The sequence below is a fragment of the Apteryx rowi genome, unplaced genomic scaffold (assembly GCF_003343035.1).
Source record: "Apteryx rowi isolate R43461 unplaced genomic scaffold, aptRow1 scaffold_277, whole genome shotgun sequence".
NCBI lineage: Eukaryota > Metazoa > Chordata > Aves > Apterygiformes > Apterygidae > Apteryx > Apteryx rowi.
In genome coordinates this window covers 911,588-937,196 of record NW_020449163.1, presented here as the reverse complement: position 1 = coordinate 937,196, position 25,609 = coordinate 911,588, and the positions used below count along the sequence as shown (strand labels likewise).

General features: G+C 38.0%; 2 protein-coding genes across 2 annotated transcripts in view; both read right to left on the bottom strand.

The window, feature by feature from the left end:
* The window catches only part of RFTN1 (raftlin, lipid raft linker 1), a 118,523-nt gene extending 108,037 nt beyond the window's left edge, over positions 1 to 10,486 (bottom strand). The window contains exon 1 of the mRNA XM_026068623.1: positions 10,467 to 10,486. The gene's annotated coding sequence lies outside the window, so the exon portion shown is untranslated. The remainder of the gene's footprint in view (positions 1 to 10,466) is intronic.
* DAZL (deleted in azoospermia like) lies at positions 271 to 25,224 on the bottom strand. The gene is made up of 9 exons (XM_026068606.1): positions 25,138 to 25,224; positions 21,134 to 21,271; positions 20,772 to 20,863; positions 19,623 to 19,727; positions 14,271 to 14,321; positions 12,675 to 12,867; positions 12,153 to 12,257; positions 11,397 to 11,495; positions 271 to 426 (listed from the first exon to the last, which is right to left on the bottom strand). The coding sequence occupies exons 1-9, from the start codon at positions 25,222 to 25,224 to the stop codon at positions 271 to 273; spliced, it is 1,026 nt and encodes a 341-aa protein (XP_025924391.1).
* Between the last annotated feature and the right edge of the window lie 385 nt (positions 25,225 to 25,609).

The following is a 25,609-nucleotide window of genomic DNA, read 5'->3' as shown; positions in this document are numbered from 1 at the left end:
TTACAAAAATGTTAAATACATACTTTAAAGCATATGAACCCTTGTTGTCATAGTTGTAAAATACAGGAAGAAAATGCTAGTGGCCTTTGTGATTAGGCCCAACAGCTCCATTTTCCCAGCTAGCTCCACCTTCCCTTTAACACTAGGTATGAAGTGCAGCATTCAGGATGAAAGGGCAGATCAGAGAATCTTAAAATTAAGTATCAAAAGACAAGTTTCCAGAGACATTGAATATAAGTTTCCTAAAAGGTGAAAGAGACAGACTGAAGTTCAATCCTCCATATCATCCACTTCAGAGGAGAGGAGGTGGAACTCTGCTCCTGAATAATGCAGTACAAAGATTGTTACCCACATTCTAGCCCAGCGCTCCTTGCAGCTAGAAGGGGACATTTGAGCTGACAATCCTTTCAGCCCAACAGTTTCAAGCTTAAAAGTGAAGACAATTATGTCTTGAATTACATTTGAGATCTCTGCTTTCCAAACTGCAATATATTCTTTCCAAAATAATGAACATTACTGTAATACAATTCTGTCCCATCCTCAGTTTGTACATATGTGAGGAACAGACAGAAACAAATTTCAGTGTTGGCTGTAATGTGCAGCTTCAAAACAGTCTGGCTTGAGATAGTGTAATATATTATCTGCTGCCAAAACACAGACCCCTGCCACTTGGGCTAAGAGACCACTCCAGTAGCTGTAACAAGACATGCTGCAAGAACTTGAAGCATCAAAATGCAGTCAGAGGGGGCATTAACCATGTATGTACCCTTCATTTGTTAGGAAGAATCTCATTCAGAAGATATTTTCATCATGTATGCCAGAACTTCTCTAATTTAACTTGTCTGGATCCTACTTACGGCCTCAGGAACAGCTTCCAGCTCTGCATACAGAAGAATATTTTTGGCTGGTCAGGCAGCATTTATACACCACTTTAGACTGCCATGTACACAATTCCAAGTACTTTTGGAAAGCTCTAGGATACAGAGTGTAATCTATTACTGCCTTTTTAAGCAATTCTCTCACAGGATTTTAATAAAAGTTTGAATGATTTTCAGAACACTAAGTATGGGAGAACAAAATCTGTTAGAGCAGCCCAGTGGTCTGTTAAAAAGAAGTCTGCTTTTTTTTAAAGCAAAAATTCTGTAACAATTTACCTAATTATGATTCATTAACTTGTAACAAAGTCTGTAAAGGCAAGCAAGAGCCAGGATGAAAGCATATTTGGTTCACCTAGAAAGTATAATTCCTTTTATTTATCACTSCACTCCATGATATTGTGATAGAATATTCTAGTACAGCCTTGCTACTTCCCTCAATATATGCCAAGAGGAAGGAATAGACATGCCACTTCCAGCTCAGAAAACCTAAGCCACAAACTGCTAGAAGCTGAGCATGTTCTTGGGATCCCTTTTCTTGCCTTGTTTTATATTCTATAAATATACAGGTTACCAATAATAGCCTAAATACTGAACTAGATAAATCTTTGACCTTAGTTTTTAAGTAACATTGTGCAAGGGTTACCAAGCATAGAAAGCTAGCAAAATACTACTTTATTGTTCTTTGCTTCTTCAGTGATGTTTTTACAATAGCAAGTTAAGCAAATATTTAAGTGGATCCTGACTTTCTTGAATCTCACTGTTGGCTTACTGTACTTCCATTTTTGTGTAACCATTATCTTTCATAATATCTTGGAATAAAGAGTCATTTATATTTGAAAGTGTTACCCAACAAAGCAAACATTTCAGGGAGCTTATAAGAATTCCCTAGGACAAATAGGTACAGCAATTACAAAAAAAATCATATAATCCAGAACTACTGCTAGAGGACATCCCCTCTGCAAGTAACCTGGAAAGAACCGGCCCTAGGAAGCACTGAAAACAACAAGTACCACATTAAGCACTGGCAGCAGGGGTAAACCACAGAGCTGAGTTCCCACCCACTGGGAATTCCTGGGTTCCATTCATAAGAGCAGAGAGATCCACAGCGAAAATCAAGTTGAAAGAAGCAGTCCAGATTCTTACTCATTTCAACCCTAGCTCCGTAGGAAAAGGAAACAAAAGTAGTCTGGGGTGAATACATTCAGAATATTGCAATTTTTAAAAGATAATATCTGGGCCTATTTTCTTTAAATTATGTGAGCATTCCTCTAATTCTTGGGCTGGTGGAATAGTAAGCCAGACTTAACTGAGAGCAGAAAAGAGRACCAAAAAATTTTGGCTTGTACCCCCTTGAAATACTGCAGTTTGGTTAAGGATTTGCTTTGTCCTTTAAACTATAAGCATTATGCAAATGAATACAGGAATTGGAGGGAGGGGAAAGGGATGGGGGTTAAAAATAAGACAAGAATTTTTCAGTTACAGAATATATTAGCRTTTTAAGCTTCCCTGTCCCAATTCCATATGGAAGGCTCAGTTCTGTTCTGACAATATATTCAGAACCAGTGTCAAATCTGTTAACGAACCCTGCCTTTCTGCCAAACCTATCATATGTTGTAACATAACCTTTGGTACTCTACGCAATCATTGCAGTTCTTACAGCTGTATTTTTTTAAAAAGCAGAAATGAGTTAGCCTACAACAAAAACTGCTACATCCTACCATGAACAGCTTTTATTATATAATGGACAGGCTTTAGAGTCCCAGCAGGAAAACGTTTTAAAAGTCACTATTCGGCAGGTTTTTGTTAGCTTAATGCTCCACCTGCTGGCTGATGACTAAATTACATTGTGACTGTTACCAAAGAAGTCACACGCCTATTACTCTGCCACCAGTAGGTAGCCATATGCTGTCATGGCAACTGGTACAATTCTATGTAGATGGATTGCACAGCTGGTCCAACACAGTGTGAAGATTAACATACAGAAATAAAGCCTAGACTGTTATAAAACAGGCATTTGCCTAAGATTCATAATATCCAAACTGATTATGCTGTAGTACTTCAAAGCATAACATAAGAAAGGCTACAAAGGCAGTAAACTTACATATCTTTAGTCTATGACAATTCCTACACCTTCAGCTGAGCCCAGCTCAGTTGAAAGAACTGGGCTACATTATACTTAAGCAGAGAAAGTCTCTAAGACAAGATACAAAGGTAAGTCAAGGCTTACAATGTAAAAATGTCAGTCTCATTCATTTCTCGCAAAGAGCATTCTCAGAGGAGAGTTTTAAAGTGTGGCTTACTCTAAAGAGTGGGTATGGTTTACTGTCACTTAGTAACAGAATCTCACTCGGCCGAAGGAGCTACGCTGTTTGTATTGCCTTGAGTTTAGAACCTGCCAAATACTAATTCTAAAAAGCAAAAATAACAAAACTTAGACAAATGCTTGCCCCTACCCCTAGCTCCCAAAGGATTCCAGGCAAATTAAGACAGACACCTCCTTAGCTCAAAAAAGGCAAAGGAACAGCTATGCAGAGACAGGAAATATGTTTCTGCACTGGCCATAGATTTAAATATGATTCTAGAAAATGTTTATTCCCTGGACGCATGGAGCTTTGCTGAGGTGCCATTCAAGAATCAGTCGCTATTTTGAATCACTGTCTCCTCAGCTCAAGTCTCCTGAGTTTCTTGCAGAGATGTGTAGAATCAACTGCCTGAAAGACATTTAAGTAAAAGCTGAACCAATAGAGTCAAGTTATGAGGCAATGCATCAGTTAAAAATCCATATGCAGTTTTCCTTCACCATGAAATGTTTAATACTGGCTCAGGGTTAGAAAATGTGCTTTGGGTGTAAAGTGTCAAACAGAGAATCTCATCTTCTTGTAGCCAAATGTGCAAGTGCTCTGCACCTTACAAGTCCCAGGGAACCAGAGCAAAACAAAGCCCAAACTCTACAATTCACTAGTTGGCAAGACTGCACTAAGATGTCATTTGTGAAACACTGCCACTATTCAATCCTCTTTACCTTACTTTCAAGGTCCATTTTTAAAACCTATTAACAACACTGTATAACATTTTCCTTAGAACAGACTCAGTAAATAAGTTGCTTAACTCTAAACAAATTGTTTTAGTGAAAATACAATCAGTATCATTAACCAGGCAACCTCAGTTAGCATTCCTAGCATTTAACACTGTATTGGTAAACTTATCTGCATAAATATGCACAAGAGAAACACCTACCAAAGTGGAAAAGTTTTTTTTTTTTTTTTAATACACACTGTAGTGTTTCAAGTCAGTCAGTTTTGGATTTTTAGTCAAAAGTAATTAAGTCTTAATTTAAGAATAGGGAGAGTAAGTAAAATCTTGCTCACAAGATAGTTTTGTCTGTATGTTATATATACATACCTTGGCCAATGATCTTTTCACCTGAACTGTACTGTAGTTGCAAAAAGATACCAAACCACAATCTTTTAGTACTGAATGCAAGAGCCCTCTAACAGCTATAGTGAAAACATTATCTGTAGCACACAAACCTGCTTGCAAATCACAGGACAGCTGCTCAATGCAGCAGAGTATCCTCGTTCTACAGATCACAAAGAGTGTGAAGATATTCTCTCAGGAATTAAAGATACTAAGGTGGAAGTTTCCGCTGAAATTAGTAGGTAAAAGAAAGGACAATGCTTAACCAAGAAAAAAAAAAATGCATCTCAGTCAGAAGCCATATGACATAAACCTTTATGTCATACCCTATTGCCTGCCTCTTAATAGCCTCCTAAAAGCCAGAACTGGATGTGTGCACTCATCCCACTCGACTATAGACATATTCCTAAAAAGAGTCCTCCAGTATGTGCATGTAAGCTTCTTTGGGTGTTGTAACTAAAGAGTGATTAATCCCACAAATTGTAATGCAAAGCACTCATTCATCCTGTTTCAGTCATTTAGCTGTCTTCCCTATCCAGTCTAAAACCAACTTCTGACAAGAACTGGATGGCTGCATAGGTCACCTAGGTATCACCCTGCTATAGGCCAAAACATTATGGGAGCTTCATAGCTCCATTTTTTCCCCAAGAAAAACAAGCAGGACATCCATTAACTGGGGGCTCTAGTCTTAAATTTCTCTCTAGGAATACTTTACAAGAGGTCTAAGAATTCTTTAAACACACATTTGTTGTGTACCAAGGGAACCGGCGCAAAATATAGGGGGGAAACATTTGGTTAAGTTTGTCCTTCCAACCATAGATTAAGCTGGACTGATTTCAAACAGTTCCTCATATCATGGAAGAAGCTAAGTTTCAGACTGGTCTGAGTTAGCAGAAACCACTTACAGTAAACCTGCAACAGCCCTTCAAGGCAGTCTGTGAGCCCATCTATATAACTTATGGGCCAAGTGTTGACATTCATAATCCATAAGTCAACCCAGCAAGTATTCCTGAATTATTCTCTAGACCTACTTGCCCAGGAACCAATTTGTGTTGTTACCCTATTGTACAATAGCATGCATATAATGCATGAAGTCTGAGTGGTATCAGCAGTTGTCATCCTGAGAGAAAGCAGCAAAGCAGCAATCATTCAAATAATTGCACAATATGTACATACACCATCTCCGTGAGTGCTGTCAGGACTATGAGCTGTTGTGGCAGGTAAAGCTGAGAGCGCTTCCATGAAAACAGATGTCAAGCATAACAAAGATGGGAGTCCTCTGGAAGCTTTTACTGCAAGAACGCCTCTGGGATGGATGCATTTTCACCACAGCAGGATTTTTTTTTTTTTTTTTTTTTGGTCAGAAACAAGTACTTCAGGAATCAGTTTATACTCTTGGCTCTAAGTTCTAACCACTGAATCTTCCAATAGGTAAAACTGTAGCCTCACCTCCTTAACTTGGGGCATCAGAAAACAAGCAGCTGTCTGAAACATGAATTATTCCATGCAAAAGTACTTGTCTAATCACAGAGAAATTCAATTTTGATCCAAGACATAACTGAACTAAAATGCAGAGAACAGGCTTCTTGCTAAGGACAAAGCTTATGTGCTAGAGGATGATGCTAGATGAAGATTCCAACTTTGTTAGCATATGTATGCTCAAGAAGTATAATCAGCTGAAGAAGCAACACCTCTAATACAAGACTGTTCCAGATTTACATTTATTCCTTTTCTGTCTAAAAAGGGACTGAACACCATTGTACTCTTTTATGGAACAAATACCATTTTGTTCATTAAGTACATCTTTAGGTATAATCATCTCCTACTTGTTAAAAAAATTGCCAGTATGTAATATAAACCCTACATTCTCTAAGAACTATAGCATTTGTGCAGCTTCAGTAACTTCAGGAGTATTTCAGTGCAACCACCTTCTAAACCTGTTTTGTAGGCCCATAGGCAAGGTATTACCCTATAAGCAGCATTTCTAATGCTATCAGAAATCCAGATGTATAATCACAACTGGCTTCAGTTAAAAGCTGACGTGGGTTTGCTTGAGACAAATCAGTGATGGTAATTTATAGGAATGCTACAGAGCTATGTTCTAATCTAGATTCCAACCCAGTTATCACAAGGCAAGACAGATGTATTGTCAGCTCCATCCACCATGCAAACAGAAGTGCAGCATAATGCACCATGCACCTTTACTGGACTACATAATTGCAAGTTTTGAGGATTTTTGCAATATTTTTCGTTTCGCTGCTAGTCATAAAACACTGTATGGATAAAGACTTCATCTTCAGCACTGTTGACATCATAACTTACAATAATGTACTTTTATATGTAAAGTCTGTCCTCAAAGCTTTACTTTGAGGTTCTAGTAAGCAGAGCAAAGGAATGAACAAACCTTCCTCATCTATTTGTCTCAAATATTTTGAGTACCAAGTATGTCAAAGTTTAAAGTTTATTCACAGTAGTAAAAGCCAGAATAGTCACTAGGACAACACAAGGCCTGCGCTAAGTCAGCTGGCGTCTTTTTAAAGCCTTCTCCATTTCTTAAATTGTTGAAGTGCCTTTTCTCTTAAGTTTTTCAAAAATATTTTAAGTTCATCCCAAACAGAGTAGGAATAAAGTGAAATGTATCTAGAAGTGAAATACATTCTACAACCTATATGCATCCTAGGTTTTAGAAAAGCAACTTGAGGCTTTTTCTGTTGAAATGCATGTTTCATCTGAAGAAGTCCTAACACTCATTGGGTTTAGTCTGGATCTTCATTTATTTCTCGTTTTTCAGCTAGATTGAAAGTGGCAAACATTACAGTTCATACATTATACTACATCCATCCTGAAATACTGGTCTACCAAGACATATCTGCAAAGAACTACAGACTGTATACCTATTCACTAGCCGATTTGGAAAGAGACATCTGTTCCTTTAAGGCATGCAAAAGATCCTATGAAATACAGTCAAGGGAAGACCCTATTATTTCCTTGTAGCATTCAAGCACCCAATCCCTCTCATGTAAGGGAGAATTTAGCATCTTAGTTTAGCACACAAATACCTAGAAGGAAAAAATATTTCCATTTTGACAGAGAACTCTTGCCTGTGCCAGACAGACTATCATTCTAATGGAGATCCAAGGATACCATCTGGCTGGCTGTCTCATTCCAAGAATGATTCTGTCAGGTGGCAGGGATTGTGAAAACAGCAAGAATGGGTCACAGCACCAAGCAGCTCACTAGGACTTTTCAGTTTAAGAGCCATAAAATAAACAAGAGTCTTAAGCCATATAACAGCAAAATACAACGTTTGCATTTACATGGTATCTTGTCTAAACAATTTTTTTTTTTGAAGAAAGTGTCTTCCTATTTACAGGACACTTGCATTTTGTGTAGGTTCCAAAAGCACGAGTGTGCTCAGGGAAGAATACTGTTCCTAAAAGTCAGAGGAAATGGGATTTTTCTTCTTTGTTTACAGGAGAAAAAGATCAGTCAAAGGCAGATCCACAGGAAACTCACTGCTGCTTACTAGTTAGCAATTAACATGGTCCACTCAATTTGATAATTCAACTGATACAAGTCTCCAAGAAGCACTAATTGCACACCTATTTTGGTAATGCCTTCAGCTACAACCACACTAAACAGATGTTTTAACTTCCTGAATGCAACGCAGAACAGAGATTTACCTACTGTTTTTGTGTTATGCTTATAGGGTACTTCAAAAGAACATTAAAAATGCATGTTCTTAGTTATAACTTGTTACTTTTATTGGCATATGCCAAAAAATGTACAATTCCCAGATGGGAATAAAAAAATTAAGTTTCCTACGGGTGAGAAATGGCTAACAAAAACAGCACAACATGATCTAATGGAAGAGAAAATAAATGGCTCTCATAAGGACTGGGCTATTCATTTCACTATGATAAGCCTTCTCAGCATGCTTGCTAGAACAATTCATATCTAGCACAGTCATTTCAAGCATACTGAACAATCAACTCACTCACCAGATGGTCTTATTGCTAACACTTGGTCAAATAAACATAAAATATACACTCTATGTAGATATCTTCCTTTTATCTCTTCTTTTGGTGTTGAGACTCTTCAATAAGAGCTACTACACAGGCACTTCACGCTTTCTTATAGCTACAGCATAAAGCCTCAAATACATCCCAGGGCAATCAAGCCAACTAGAACATTAAGCCAAAATGAAATCTACATTTGCAAAGAAACAATTACCTTCATCAATAAACTGACATCACAGCTATAACAGCCTGAATAGGCTGTTTAAGTACTTAAAGTTTCAAAGAAAAGGGTCCTGATGTTCAGAAAGAAAATTCTAGACTTTAATACTGATTTTAACTCTGAGATATTAAAAATAATCTATAAAGAAGCTGGTAACATAGCAGTTAGCTATATCAAACCAGTAATATCATTAAAACAGTAAAAGAAAAGCATGGTGATTTAATATTATGGCAACACACTTAATGACAAAGCATCTTTAGTGACATGGAGCCGTCTGTTTGAGCAGAGGAAAGGCTAACAGCTTTGTTTTTTAGGTCAATTTATGCTATTTGAACATGAGTACAATTCTGCATAATGCTGCTCCAAAATCTCTATCCCCACTTTTTCTTCTTTTATTAAAATTACATCCAGACCACTCCTGAGAAGCAGGCCTTGGTTTTTTTAATTCTATATTTTAGAGCTATAATTCCCAAAACATCCACATTCACAGTAACTCAGTTCTCTTTTTGTATTACATTTCACTGACCTCTAGTTCTACTGAGCCAGTCTTTTTCTAGCCATTACTATTGCTAAATCTTCTGGGAAATTTGAAGCAGTACATTTCATTGTATTCAGATTCATACACATCTCCTTCTCTGGAGATATTCAAAACATGCCTGGACATAATCCTGTGCAATGTGCTCTAGGTGACCCTGCTTGAGCAGGGGGGTTGGACTAGATGATCTCCAGAGGTCCCTTCCAACCTCAGCGATTCTGTGATACACAGCCCTCTGGGGAGAGTAAGACTGGGGGGGGAGTAAGAAGAGAAGAGGGAAACAACCCAACATATACACAAGACAACTACAGTTTAATTCTACTCTTTCAAAAATGCAGCTAAGATCTATTACCAAATTAAGTTCGGTACTGCAAATTTGTATTAACTGGAATTATCATATGTCCTAATAAATCTTCAGTAGCATCAGTAAGTCTTTATTATGCTGTATGCCTTTCTCAAGATATCTTAAAATTGACTCTAATGTTACATTAAGAGGTCACTAAAAGGTTAGGAAGCCAAGTCAAAATAAAAATTTATTTTTTAATTTTCAAAATACAAGACTAAAATCTACATAATTATTAAAATATGCTTACAAATATTCTTTGATTAACAGTTTGCATCATGTAACAAAACTAGGCATATTTTAAATGCAGTATTTTCTCACAATTTTAAGATACAGGTATTGCTAAAATTTTTCCAGTAAAAAAAGCACACTCCACTGAGTAGCTGATATAGCTAATTATGTTCTTGCATCTTCTCTTAAGTTATGTATAGGAATTTTAGGATTCTCTTAATTACTCTCCCAAAACTAATAGCAATGCTCAGGACTCCAGGCACATAAATTGTCATTAATGAACATAACTACATTGATTAGGTAGTCTAAAGAGAACCAGGACTTAAAGGGCTTCAGTTGAGTTACAACTTGATGTCTTCTGTTCCACTGATTAAGAGCACAGTTTTAAAATTCTACCTCTTAGGCAAATAACTGCTTCAACTTTTAAGCTACAAGAGGTAAAGTGGTCAAAGTTAGTAACTTGTTAGATATTTAAATTGTGGTTTAAGAGAAACTAAATGTAACATGCAACAAACTGTACCTTAAAGCTCAGAAGAAAATTCACATATATCAAGTAAACCAAGAGTGTTTTTCCCATATAAACTCTTAAAAATTTAAAGATTCCAGTATCAAGGCAGGGGAAGCATGCAAACTAGTAATAGAACATGCAAACTTACAAACTCTTACAACTTTAAACTGCTCAAACAAAAATAACCATCTCGGAACAGGTAAAATATCAACACTAACTTCAACTTGAAGCAACTTTTTGAAAAAGGTTACACAATGATACTACAAATCTTACTAAACTGAACTGCAGTAACATGAAGATAATTAATTTAGGTACTTCAAAGTCTTTGGCATTGTTGATCAAACACTTTTGAGTACTGCTCGGCTTCTTCTGAAGTGATGCACCTTTCTCTCCTGGAAGGGATAGGAGAAAGACAGGAAAAAAAGTGTTGCTAGATAATACTCAGAATGAAGCAACTGAAGTTTCATTAAATACTGTATCTTGAGGCATTCTGTACTCTATTCACTCCCCTCCAAAAAATGGTAAATATAGCTTCTGTAGCTCCTGCTTCAGAACACAGGTGCCTCATTCATGTGTCTGTCTTTATAAAAAGAAAAAACCTCACACAAACAAGAAGCAAAGATTTTTTTTTTAAATATGTTAAAGTCCTAATAAAAAACAATGGAAAGGAGACACCATTCAGAATTCAGAAACTGCAATTCTACCGAGACTGAACACATGCAGCAAAAAACTTCCTGTTGATACTAGCTGTCCAGTTACTGACTTAGTCTATGACTTATTGGCTAAAGTGTAGTTAATTTACACCAAGTATAAATAGCCATCATAACTGGTGAAACAGCTGTCTCAACATTTAAATTCAACATTCTCTGTCTAGACCAGGCCGAAGGAGTAACCTGCTGCCCTTTCAGAAGTTTGTTATTTAGGAATAATTCACCTTCTTATGCTCTAAATACCTAAGAGCAGGTTGCTGCAAGTTTTACGCAGTCTTGTATTAATGCACTTAAATCCATGCCTCACTTTCAGTACTTCTTTCCCGCATTAAGCATCTGGGAGCCAGCCATTGGAACCGTATCTCCCAACAGAGGTTAAACACCACCAACAAAAAACCCACCACCCAACACACAACCACTACACACCCCAAATGAAAGTCCAGATATGAGTACCTTTGTCTTTATACCATCCTGTAACTGAATGTATCCAAGATCAGCTGTGTTCTAGGGATTTAACTTTGCTTTCACTACATACCTTAAAGTAGTCTTCTTGTGATACAAAAGTGTTCCTCAGCCGGTTCTCAGGATTAAACAGGCAGGATACTACTGTTTGTATGCTCCTGTCCACAGACCTCTGAAATACAGTTACATGTGCATCTACAACAATACTGATATTAATTAGCCCACTACTAGCAATGCATCTGTCTCACAGGATTTACTTTACATTGAATATTGCTCTCAACTGTCTTGTTTCCTGAATTTTTTTTTTTTTAATTCACACACTGGAAATTCATATTCTTACCCTCAGATGTTACTTACAGTATAAAAGTTTTGTTCAGTAGCATGCTAGTTCATTTTTCCGCCATCAGACTATTCCAAAACCAAAGCTTTAGAAAACCAAATTCAAGACGACTACTGACCAACATAGCAATGGCCTTCCACAAAAGAAAGTGGAGATGGGAATAAAATATCTGTTCAGCTATTTCAAGACTCAAAATAAATCTGCATAGAATAGCAGCAGATGCTATCTGGCCTGCCATTTTTTTTTACTACCTGCAAATTCCCCTGTAATTCTCAGCAGATTAAATAAAGACCTGCCAGTCAAAAAGCACTGCTGTACTTCATTAAGGAGACCACCAAATTACACGTTGTAGCAGTAACTATAACCTTAATTTCTAGGACACCTGTGGCCACAGGCCCTCTCTACCAAGCCACCTAACACTTGTGTCTGAACTTCTGGGAATAGGATCTATGGTGACAAAAAACATTCAAGTTTTGAAAAAGCATTTACCTTTTGTGGACTGTTACTAGACGACTGTGTAGGCTCTGGAACAGCACATTCTGTCTGTATAAACTCAGGATCTTCACTATAGTGGTAGCTTACTGAAGTATAAACCTGCATAGTTTTTGAAATATTGCAGTCAGCAAGTGAAAGCTAAAGATTATTTATTTCCGCAGGTTCTCCTGCAATCTACACTGGGAAAAAGCTTAGAGTTGCATAGTCATTGGTCCTCACCTACCCATAAGCCATGCCAGCTTTACCTTTATACTTTAGATAAGATTTTGGAAGTGGAGGAAATACTCCCTCCTATCCTGTTTTTGTTTAAAGAAAGAAGTTGCTTTTCTCTATTTTTTAATTAAGCTCCTTGCCTGCATGAAGCCTCCTTCATACTGCTATAACTACAAGTTTAAACTTTTTCAAGTTGTTAGAAGGTCTAGAAAAGCACAAAGTTTTACATCTTCTTTAAAACTATCCTCCTTCCACTACAGTTTTGTCAACTTACTTAACCTCCAACTACAGTTCTGCTTTTACCTGCTCTTTACAATGCAATGTTGCCATTGGCAGCCTGGTGCAAGGATTTGTTATAACAGCCAAGAGGCTGGTAAAGCAGTTACTATTTATGGGAACATCCTTCCAGATGTTTCCTGACAGGATCAGTGGCTTTACAGCCAATTCTACCAGGATCTCAATGGCATTCTCACTTTTCAGGGGCAAAAATTCTTTTCTGAAAGAAGCCAAATATACCCAGACTTAACAGAACAGTTTTCAGCTGCTCACAGAATCACTCTTGAGGATGTTATTTGTGACAATCACCACAACGTACACTGTAACTGACACTCCCAAAAGCCAGCATTCAACAGTAAAACTGTAATTTTAATCTGATGATGTTGGGAGATATAGAAGCGATGTTAGCAGACAGATTCTTCCTTTCTGAGCACCATTCCTAACCATCAGAAGGTATCATATCTGACACAACTGGGGCATTCCATGAATTAACTCAAACAGTGATTATCTAAAAAGTAAGTATGTAAGCATGAGCAGCAGACAAAAGGTTGAAATTTATCTCCATATGTGGCTGTGCTCTTTTGAGTCTGTAAGGAACAGTACTTAAAGTCATTTGAGAGTTCTAGAAAAGCTGTTTGCTCATATAAACATGTTTTAAAATGTCTAATAAAAGCCATTACACACATGTACTCTAAAAACCTTCGGCTTGCTACCATGTAATTGTTAAGTAATGCAGTGTGGCTGTTTGATGTTCATGGATGTTAGAGTATTTTTCTAGTACGATCAGAGAAGGAGAATTGTCAGATCTGAGTGGAGGCAGCAACATATATGCATGAAATTCCATCCTCATTTTTCCATTTACTTTCTGTACATTCTACAGACGTCTGCTGGGAATTGGCTTGAAAAAGTACTATTCAGAAGAGAATTAGGTATTACAGTTTCTAGATACTTAGTAGAAACTGTACCGAGTAAGCAAAACTGAGCCCAAAGAACACATTAAAAAAAAATCTAAGTATTTTTATTAAGTACCAATTCTGGTACCGTAAAAGTAGTATAGAATTTCTCTTGTGGATGTCACTTGTGAAGTCAAAAAGCACTGGATTTCTTTAGAAGCCATCAGCACCACCTATAGACTATGGCACCCTGACTAGCTGTTTAAAAAGCGTTGAAAGGAGCCAAAAATCATCACTATTTGCGGAACTAAGTATTTTTGGGGTCTTTCCTATTTACAATTTTTCAAAAAAAATTGGAAAAATAAGCAGCAAGATTGTGCGAGTCTCAAAAAAAAACTTAAGATGTGTCCAGCCACCAGTTATTTTTCCTTCAACTTTTCATAAAGAACCAATTCTGTTCCACACTAAAAATCCCAGCATTCTGTGTTCAGAAAGCATATGGGAACACCACAAAGCAGGTAGTTTTGCTCTGCCAGGCAGCTCCTAAAAAAGCACCATGTAAATAGGATATTCTAAACAACTAGCTACTGTCAGCCACTAACAGATCTGTATAGACCAGACTTCCATACAGATCCAGTCAGCACAAACAAGAGTGATTAAGTATCAAGCTGGCAGAATGTTGTGCTTATTGAAAAGCTGAAGCTTTACAAGTTAAAATTTGTGACCTTACCGGAGGCGTAACATAATTTCTTTGCTCCCCAGCAAGCCATTGTGGTTGAACCTTAAACAAGAATTGAACAAGAATCAGCCTTTATTCACTTGTTTCCTACACAGGTAAACAACTATTCTGTAAGAGTCACATTTACATAGGGTATTTTGCAAATCTGTGTTCATCAGTGCTTTACTTGGACATTTAGTTTACAGTCTTTAGTCTACCAAGACAGCTTTTACAAGTATACCTCATATTTAGCACAAGACCACCTTTACCACAAAATTCAAGTACCTCCTCCCTCTTTCTCATTCTAAGAGACAAAATTACTTTTCCAAGATTAGGAAAATAAAGGCATTCACAGCAGCCACACTGACAAAGCATCTCAAACCTCTAGTTATTTCCAGTAAGTTTCCTTAAAAAAAAGAAAAAAAAAAGAAAAAAAGAAAACAAAAATCCCAACACAGGTCTACCCACACATTTCACTTAGGAATTTGAAAGTCACTTCCCAGTTAAGTGTCTTCTCAGACATTTTTAGAGTTCAAGAGCACATCCCATGATGTTCTGATAAGACTGATCAGCTGTTCTGTTTAAGTAACTAACATCAACTCAACTACTCAAAGTGTACAGAGGCAAAGCTCTTTCCAGTAATAAAGTGTTATTGATCCATATACTTTGTATTTTTGCTAACCTGGAAGACATTTTACTATTACAAACTTAAAATAATTCTAAAAAAGTTATGTAGTAGTTTACTATATTGTATTAGAATATAATTGTGTTTTTACTTTTAATTTCTCTCAAGCTGGAGCCGTATGGAAACAATTCAATTAAAGCAAAGAATCACAGAAAAATCAGATTCCATTTAAACCTCTTCATTCCATCTATGTTTAAGTTTCATCAAGTACCACCTGAAAAAATGAAAGCCGAAAACATACCACACACCAAAACCAGTCATTTCTTGTCCTCAGACCTATCAGAACCAGAATTCTAGAACCTTAATCCTCAAATGGTTAGAAATAAGTTATCTTAAATTCATTCATGATCACTTACAAGCAAGCATCCCTGTTTTGCACTCAACCCTCATTTTTGATCCTTAGCCAGCACTGTTCAGTTAACTTTTCCTCTGATCTTCAGAGCAAAGTAAGTTTTCAGCAACTTTATGGTAGTTAAAAAAAATTCACTTAAACATGACCTATTAAGTACAAGATCATTTAAAGATTATTTTAGGTGTATTTAAACAATTAATTGTTGTTCACTTTGCCCTTTATTCCAGATAACTAAAGCTCTTACATTTTTGGGTATCAAATCATCATTTGAACGCCAAGGTGAGAGGCATTTCGCAGGCCCTGATCCACATCCTGGCACAAAATTAGGATAAGCAACCAGGGTAAGTCCCAGACACACACCATTCCTCCACAAACTCATTTCCCTTGCAAATTTTGCAGGTGTACAGGCAGGGAGAGAATCATGGTATGCTTCAATAAGTTAAACTACAGATAATCAAGGAACCAGGATTCAGGCAATACACCTGGGATGCCTGGATGTAAAGTACAAGTTAAATACAATAATCTCCTGAGACAAGTGCTACCTGCTGATAATTCATTTGGTATTATAAAATTCTTACCATTTAAAGGCAAAACCATTTCTAAATGAAATCCCCTAAAACAACAACCAATAGCTAGCTAAATTTTGCCAGTGTTCAATACTTCAACTCACTCATCTAATGAAATGAAACAGATCTGACAGTGTTTAATTCCCTAAAAAGCTTTTGCCAAAGGTCTAGAGTGCTTAGCCACCAAATCACCTTTTTGTTTTAACCTAAGCAATTATGTACCTGATAGTTGTAAGCTGGCTGATATCCTACAGGAACTTGTTGCTGTATCAATAAAGCTGGAGAACTGTATGGATATGTCTGTAAAATAAAGCATTTCTTTAATGCAAGTTTGAGGAAAGATTAAAAAAACCTCTTTGTAGAGGCATTTAGAAAGCAAGGAAAATTTTAGAAATGTAGTCATTAAATTCCAGTTCCAGAATAGCTTCTTTCCAGAAAGGCTGTAAGGTTTTCTGTATTTCTGATGGGCCTTCAGCACTTCATATTAGAAAAAGAAATCTGCAAGAAGGGAGATTCTAACACATTACACACCTAAAAATCCTGCATATGTATGTAGCTGATCTTAAGTCACTTCAGAAATATGACTTTTCCAGTAAATTTTAAAATACACCTAAACTAGACCAACTACTACAAAATAATGGACTACATCCTAAAGATCAGTTTCACAGAGCCAAAGGTAAGTGTTAGAATTTAGAGAATTTCCTAGCATTTCTTTACTGCAGATATTTTGACAAAACATTAACCTAGAACCCTGTCAGCTGCTTTAGGGAATAAAGGCACATTCAAGCACTCAAGGGAATTACTTCCTCCCTAACTATTTCCCCCCTACCCCTAGCTTACAGGATCAGCAAAAGTGCTACTAGCAAGCTCCCTGCTTCAGGGAAGAGTATTTTCCTGAATCACTGCAGTTTGCTTACCTACAACTGCTACAGAGAATATACAAGAGAATCATCTTGCAATTGATGCTACCCCTTTATATCACCAGATCATACAGGCTTGGCATGGGGGGAAAAAAAAAAAAAAAAGACCATAATCTAGAGAACCTCCTACATACATTCAGAGTACATAACCCATAAGTAGTCCAGGAGTACAAGTAGTCCAGGAGTATTATGCCAATACCTGAATAAAAGTCATCTTAAGTATCAATAAAGTAACGTCCTGTAGACATACATCCTGTATTGCTAACAGCCTTAACAACAGCCGTAACATAGTGCTTCTACAAAGATACAAGAATGCAGAAACAAGAATCTGTTTGACTAGTGGAAAAAAGATTACCACAGCCAGCTTCTGGTTCCACAGTTGTTAAAAAACAAAACCCACAAAGCTACATTTTAAAGTTTGTGGCTTACTGTGAGGCAAGGCAGCATTACTGTAAATACCTGGATGCATTTGATGTGTGAAGGGCATCTGTAAAGACTGATCATACCATTTAAGAACTGTTATATGACTAAATCCTAGCTTTATCTTCCAACAGTTTTCCCATTCTCAAAATGAATGAGAAGTGTGCAATTTTACTGTGTTTTGTTTTTATAACAAGATCACATTATTCAATAAGTTTGTTTTTCAAGGTTACTGGCATTCCTGTAAAGCATTTAAGTGGTTTGAAGTCAGAAGCAGTAATCTTTATTGGGAGGGTATTAGGAAAGCGAGCAGGTAGGATAAAAATAGAATCCCAAAACATATTCTGCAAGCTGTATGTGCCTGCACTTCTGATTCACAAATCAGTGGCATGAACAGCCTTACCTGAACATACTGAGTTACTGGGCTCATCACAGCTGGAGGCTGCACATATGTCTCTGCATTTTGATTACTCCACACACTATGAAACTGTGGTGCAGGAGGATTAAAAACCAAAGGTCTGGGGTGCATATAAGAACCTTGTTTAAGGCAAAGAAAAAAGTATTAAGAGACCTTTTTTTAATAAAGTGTTTTATCAGTAATTTAAATCCACATTATATATAAAGAAGCTTTTAAATATTTTAAGTTATGTTTTTGACTCAATTTATCAATTACACTGCATTTGCAGACAACATGCTAGGGACTGTGCTGCCAACTTGGGTTGGTTTTTACAAAAAAACCTCTGCAACACCATACAAGCAGTGAGGTCAAAACTCGGGACTTAGCTTTAATTGTAATATACATCTTACATCAGATAAAGTGACTTGAAGGATGTTGATGTAAAATTAAAGACAAAGCAATAAATTTGTAATCCAAGTTTGTAAGTACTTACACAAGTTTTGCTGCTTTCTAATTGCTGGCCCCAGTTTCAGCTTTTTGCCATGAAAGTTGATTTGTGACTGAAAGACAAGTCGTTCTGTAAGGTGTGGAATCAGTGAGGTGGGTGGCTTGTTCACTTGATTTTAGAGAGATCTGTACTCTACTTCTGGACCACAATTATTTCCAACCCAGGCTCTACTGCAATAGCCTCCGTTCTCCTCTCCTCCCCCACCTTCCTCAACACCTTACACCTTTTATCTTTAACTTCCTGCAATGCTTTCAGCACACCCATTTGCCTACTCACTGAGTGACCTAACAAGCTATTATATATCCTTCTCCTTAAGGGTAACATGCACTACAACTAGTTTGAAGCCACATATTAGTGACAGTCAGCCTTACCTTTATTCTGTTTTAAGCACACAGGTTTTATTATCCTTGCCTCAGTAGAGTTACTGAGGCTGTAGAGTGACTGCAAAGTCTAGTGTCCCTCAAAACCTAGTTTACAAGACCACTCACCTTCCCTTCCACACAATTCTTAATCAAGAAACACCAAAACTGAAACATGAAGATCACATGAACCTAATACCAGGAGAGTACTGGAAGCATTTGGAGGGTGTTGGAAGAGTATTATACCAGGAAGGCAGGATTTCAGACTTTCAAGGATCAATGACTGAGCAGTGTTTTGCCAGTGTAGTATCTGGGGACATCACAGAAAAAGAATTTCAAGCAACTGCCCTGCAGAAATTGAATTTTGTATTTTTCAGGCAGATTGCCTATGTACCATAAGGGAGTTTTCTGAGGCACAGACTCCAGAGAGGGAAATATTTCAAACCATATTTTTTACAGTTATTGGGCTCAAGTTTGGGAGAAGGGAAGACAAAGCTTTGTCAGCGGTTTGTGACCTGCTAATATCTATCAGAACCAAATAACATCAGAATTCTAGCTTGCAAATGTTAGTATTTAAAATGGTATTTCTCTGATACTGAACTCCAAGAACAAAATGGTTGAACAGTTCTACCCTTTTATCTCCCATGCGAACTACAAAGAAACCATACAACATTAACAGTTGCATCTCATAAGCAAGGAGGCCTAGAAGCTACTCGCACACAAGGTAATGTCTAAATGCATGAATACTTTGAGAGAAACATTCATACTTCCAACTTCTGGAAGGGACTGAAGTAAAACACTAATGCTGTGTTTTCTGTATTACTCTGTTACGCTTAAAAATAACACTGACAGGTCTATGTATCTGCCATAAACACAAGAGCTCTATGATGATCATCCAATACAGAAAGAAATGAGAAATGGCTAAAAACCTTGAGACTTTCAAAGTACAAAGGAATGAGAATGACCCAAGACCACAACATGAGACTTTCAAACATGCCAAGGTTAGAAGCATATTCATCGTGCTTCTGACTTAAGTAAACACACAGAGTCTACCACAACACTAGCAGCGATTTTAGCAAACTTAGTTCTTGGGCAGTCTTGGTCTTTCCTTGTTTACTCTACTATATTGCATGTGGCTCAGTTTCCTCTGAATGTACCTCCAGCCTTCATAGCTGGACTTCTTCAGATAATTTAGAGATAAATAGCTTACTTCTACTATTTTTTGAACATCCACATTGTCCAGGAAGGATACAAAACCATACCTGAAAAGAAAAAAACAGATTACTCTAACCAGATTTTGATTTGCTTGTTTAGCTGCTAACTTATTTTGAACAAGACCAGTTAACAGCATTAACTATGGGCCAAGAGTATTACTGTGTGCCTGAAGTACTAAGTCAGACAATTTATAAATCTAAAGAAAGATCAACACGAACAGTATTTACTGCTAACTAGCAGCATATCCTTTTGGGTCTGACAAAAAGGAATCAGACACCTGATTCTACAATAATATGAAGTGGATTTAAGGCTTTTTATTCCATGTCAGCTACTCAAATGAACACTACAGTTGATATTAGTAACATCAGAATGTCAAAAACGTTATAAATATATCCCCCAGAGGTCAAACCTCCTTCTCAAAGCAGGGCTAACTTCAAAGCTGGAAAAGCTCACCCAGAGGTTGTGGACAGAATTCAACTGAATAATGCCCTAAGCAACCTCATGTAAGTGCTTAACCACTGTCAGTTCAGATTTTTTTTTCCTATATATCAAATGGGAATTTCACTTGCTGCAACTTGTAACTGCTGTCTCTGGTTTCACGCTTCATCTTAAAGTTTGGCAGTCTTCTCAATAACCCAAACCTGGGTGTCAGAAGAGCACAGTCAATTGCCCTGAATACTCCCTTCACCTCTCTTAATCATTCTAGCATTACTAAACTGAACTCTCTCCAGATTGTTATGCAACTATCCTGGCTATTAAAAAGTCAGCATTTCATCCTATGCAAGATCTGTCCACACAAGCATCACAAGTTTCAAGCTTTGTTTCCACCAGTTAAGTGACAACAACCCTATTTTCCCTGAAGAGATGTACTAAAATCAGACCATTCTTTATTAGAAGATTATACAGATTTAGGCTCAGTCTAGGCTCAGAAGTTTCACAACTCTTATTCATTACTACAGAAAACTACAGCTACTGCTAAGAAGGCTTAAGTATTTCAACTGTCTTGCTGAATAGCTGCTCATCATATCACCTATGACAGAATTATATCCACACAAGCAGCAACTTAAAGCAAATATTTATGTTCTACTCACCCTTTGGAAACACCGGTTCTATCAGTGATAATTTTCACCTCTTTCACAGTACCATACCGTGCAAAGAAACTTCGAATTTCTGTTTCGTTCATCTAAAAGAAACAAAGTCTTAAACCCCTTCAAACACATATTCAACTACTGAGTTGATTTAAAGCAGCAAGAACCATTTTTTTTAAACCCATCTCCTATTGCAGCAAGAGCCAAAGTTGCTCACCTGTTCCAAAATTCTCTCATGAAACCAAAATACCATAACACTAGTAATGACAGACAAAAAACCCTCAAATCCATTCCAGAAATGAAATTCTCATTTCCTTCCCACTGAAGTGCACATGTATCTTAAAGAATTAAGTATATATAAATACCCTTATATCAATTCCACCAACAAAGACTGTATTTGGCATGATTTTTCCTTCTGGTAAAACATATCCTTGACTGGTTGCTGACAAATGGGTATTATCCTCCCGAGAGATGCTTGCGCACTGGGCCTCCGCATCTGCAGACTAAAAAATTTAAACAGAAATATTTCAGTCAAATTGCAGTATATTAAGATACCTGAAAGTCTACCTCTTCATATAGATATATTTATATAGAGACACACACAGAAAAATGAATGAGGCAACAGATATCAACATGCATTGCATATACAAAAGAACAAAAGAATATTAATATTACTGAGTAACTAAAGCTACGTAATTTGCACATCCAAACTTCACATACTCCTTTTTGTTCCTAAAGCTTTATGTTACAGCCCTTAAGTTATGGATTCATTCAGTGCAGGGCACAGATGATACTCCCAAAGAAAACAGTAATTTTGTTCAGAACAAACCACATGCAATCCTATTTGTCACAAGACTATATTCTGCATACAGTTTAATGTGTGTTTTACAAAGGTATTTGGAAGAACTAAACCACCACAGGAGTATCAAGGGCACCCTGAACTCCAGTCCCTGCCCTCCTCTACTCTCCTAAATGAATGCTTCTAGCCATTAGCCATGCTTTGCCTGGCTGTTAACGACACAGAACAATTAATCTGACCACTTCAGGGGTACTCATTCCTCTATATTAATGCACTTTAAAAACATTAATAAGCTTCTCCTTACAACTCAAGTAGTGAGTCATTACCCTTATTTTAAATACTCAGAACTTCAACTATTTAGTCAAAACCATCCAATACTTTTAACCCTAATAATTCACAATGGCTAGCACCCAATTTTTCTAATGTAACAATTTACATGTTTAATTTGCAGCTCCTATTTAAACAACTGCAGCTGTGAGTGATCAGTACTCATTCAAACTGCACATCCACTAAAGGAATGAGAAAATAAACAGCACCAAATAGTACATGTGACAGATGACGTGCCCAAACATTACACAAAGACAGAACTAGAATTCAGCCCTCCAAGTATGATGTGTGACTGAACCGAATTAACACCACACCTTCTCTAAAAGGAGGAAGGCTTGCCCCATCTCTTTTCTTGCTCCTCTGTTTAACATCTAGCACTTGTCATTCAAATTAAGATGGCTCAACCCAATTTGATAGAAAAATTAACACAAAGTGACTAGTTTTTGACCAGACTAGTATTCTGGTATTTTAGACAGCTGAATCAGTTTTCTGTGTTATCAGGCAAGCACCAGATCTACCTCAGCATCTGTGAACACAGGAGAGGAGATGAAAATGGAAGATGCTCAGCTGCTTCTTTTGAGAGCGGTAAGCCATCAACTCAGTTCAAATCCATCTCATAAAACTGTATGTTAAGACAGCATTCAGTTCCCTCAGAACACAGATACCCTTCTTGCCTACATTCCATTTATCTCAGACTGTACTTCCTACTGCAAACTGTAAACACTACCAAGTCATTTCATTCCCTTTATTTTCTTAAAGCTCATCCCAATGAAGTTGGGAACTACAGCTTCCACTGTTGCACAGCAGTAAAGCTGGAATAATAGAACAGCGAAGTCAGAAACAGGAAAAGGGCAATTCTCRCCCTTCCTTCCCATCATACCAGACAGCTCTTTATACCACTGCACAAGGAACTGGATTCCACATCTTGTAAGAGAAAAATTTTGTGGGAATAGTTTTCAGACACATCCTTTTCTGATCCAAGTTCATTCTGCAGTTAAGTAAACACTTGTGCTAGCATAACAATGCAATTCAAGGGCAAGAATGAAGCAAAAGGAGAGTGTAAGACTGCATCTTTGGCAGCAACCTCAGCTAAAGAGCATTGGAACTGAAGGCTGACACTGCAACTCCACAAGCAACCTTAAGCTGACCCAACCGCTGGCTTCTACAGTTCTACTTCTTTCTTTGCACTACATCCAGTGCTGTTCCAGGTCTATTCTGAGTCTGCTGCAGTGAACTGGGCTGAAAGAAAAGCATTCACTTTGCTCTGCAAGTTCACAGGCAGCCTTCAGCAGGAAACAGCTCACAGCAAAGGCACCCACAAGTGCCAGAATCCCTACAAGAAAGGGGGTAGATACACAGATACGTCTGGTAGGCAGATAATGAATGGCTCTGGCTGCCATGAAGTGCTACTTTAGTTTCTCAAACTAATGATGCAGAACACTGAACTTTTAACAAAAATACCTATACTTTTAGATATTTACTATGCACATGGATTAAAGTGTAAAAAGGTTACTTTGACATTCTGACAAATTATTCAACCTCAAAAATTAGCTTTGTTAATATATGCATTTCTCATAACTTAAAAAAGGAGCCATTGATGAAAAACACACAACTCAAAAAAGTCTTATAGCACAAAGACAGGAAACAGTCTCCCCTTTTCAAAGTTACTTTTCAAGTCTCCAGCATGACAATGCAAAACTTTTGCCAAGTCAAACAAAGCACTGCTCCATCTAAAAATATGAAGTTATTTTACCAGCATAATGTAAGCCTCATTGTTATCTTACTTCATAATGTAGCCTTATGTACGAGATTATACTTCTATACACACCATGGCCAAGTAACTCACACTCCTGGCTGAAACTCCGAAGTCTAAGCCACGTCTGGTTTTCATAATTTGAAAAATCCTTGAAATGAACTAGCCACCCTGAAGTAACAGCATCAGCTGAAGTCAGTTAAGCATTCAGAAATATTATCCTAAATGGAGATGATTTGTCTATCCAGCTCATGAAGTTTGAGATCCAATTTCTAGATGTCAAGAGATTCAGGGCTCAAAGTTTTTCAACCTACTGAAGCTAACATTAGACTCTTCCTGTCTTTGACCACAAGGGAAGTTTAATCACAGTTTGCTCTCTGCATTGTTCCATAAAGTATAAAGTTTGACTTGTTGCCAGGAAACTGGATTAACCTCTTGATTAGAGTAGTAATGCAGCTAGTTAGACACTGGGGGGGAATATCTAGCTACTGAAGTGGGTTACAAACATCACTATTATACATGTTTGGAGGAGTAAAGCCTTCACTGCTCTGTTGGCCACACAAGCAGGAGTTCCCGATTTCTCTGCCTGCCCTCACACATTTTGTTTAGAATAAATAGGAACTATTAAACATCTATTTAAACTCCTGAGCTCTGTCCTTGCTGTGCTGACTTTCTGTCATCAGTTACCATGACAGCATACAGGGCTCTGTACAAGGAGAACAATGTAGTCTATACATTAGGCAGCAGATGGAGCTGTCAGTCAAGCACTCCAATACTTAAAAACTAATGCTTGTGCTTTCTAAAGCTTAACTTTTAAGGACATCACCAATACTTTGTTATTGTTGAAGTGCCTGGGTTACAGTAGTAAATTCTATTTTCAAATAGAAGCCTGGAAAAAAGCAAACACCCCTTGAGATTAACACTGCAAAAATACAAAAAGATTTTTAGCTAACTACTTCTGACTAGTGAGAGCTTTGCTARGCTGCTATTCAGTTCAGCAATTACTTGAAAGTCCAGAATAAGGCTGTCTTGTGACAGACAACTAAATATACATTTACCTAGTTTCTGCAACTGCACAGCATTTCAAATTTAACAGTCCTATACTGACCTAAGTGAAAACAGTCAAGACAACAGTTAAATAGAAAATATTGTTTAATTATATATTTTTAATCAGCAATAAGCCATCAATATGAAAACGGTCAAGTTAAATGAGTCATTCTAAGTTGTTCTTTTCCTACACTGCCGTAGAGACAGAACTGCAGATTTAATACGTATGTCTCAACTTCACAACCTGATGGCAACAAGTGCTTTAAAATCGCCACTCCAGGTTTGCTTCTACTGTACAGGCTGAGTTCTGCACAGGCACCCTGATGCAGCAAAGCTTACAGAAAAGGCAGTCCAACGGGAGTTCTCCTTTCACCGCTGTCTTGCTCGGCAGGTATTTATCGCCAACAAATAATTCACCACCTTCCGCTAAACCCTGAAATTACGGGGCGATCAGGTGACGGCGGGCTATTCCCCAAAACCCGGCAACGAGTTACACAAACACCGCACGAAGAAGCATCATCAACTTGCATGCTGAAAGCGAGCTCAGGCAGCAGCTCCCACCGCACAAGCCACAGACGACGACAAGCCGCTTTCTGGAGTGGGGGGGAACCCGGGGACCGCAACGCCACAGCGCGGCGGCGCCGCCAACGGTCGCACCGCCGCCAACGGTCGCGCCGCGGACGCTCAACCGCCAGGGCGGCGGCCCCGGCGCGGCGGGCTTCGCGCCTCGCCCGCGCGGCTCCGGCGAGGAGCCGGGGAGGAGGGTTTCAGGCTGCTGGAGGGATTTCAGGGGCAGGGGAAGGGAAGAAGGGCCGCCGCCCCGCTCGACACAAACCGATCTAGTTGGAAAGCCCCGAAGCCCGCGGGGAGGGGTCCCGCCAGGCCCTCAGGGGAGCGAGGAGGCGGGGAAGGGAC

Coding starts and splice junctions, on each gene's coding strand:
- DAZL (XM_026068606.1), bottom strand. CDS start 25,224: ATGCAAGTTGATGATGCTTCTTCGTGCGGTGTTTGTGTAACTCGTTGC. Junction 21,272..25,137: donor CGCCGTCACCTGATCGCCCC/GTAATTTCAGGG, acceptor TAAATTTTTTAG/TCTGCAGATGCGGAGGCCCA. Junction 14,322..19,622: donor TCCAGCTATGAAGGCTGGAG/GTACATTCAGAG, acceptor TTCTTGTTTAAG/GTTCAACCACAATGGCTTGC.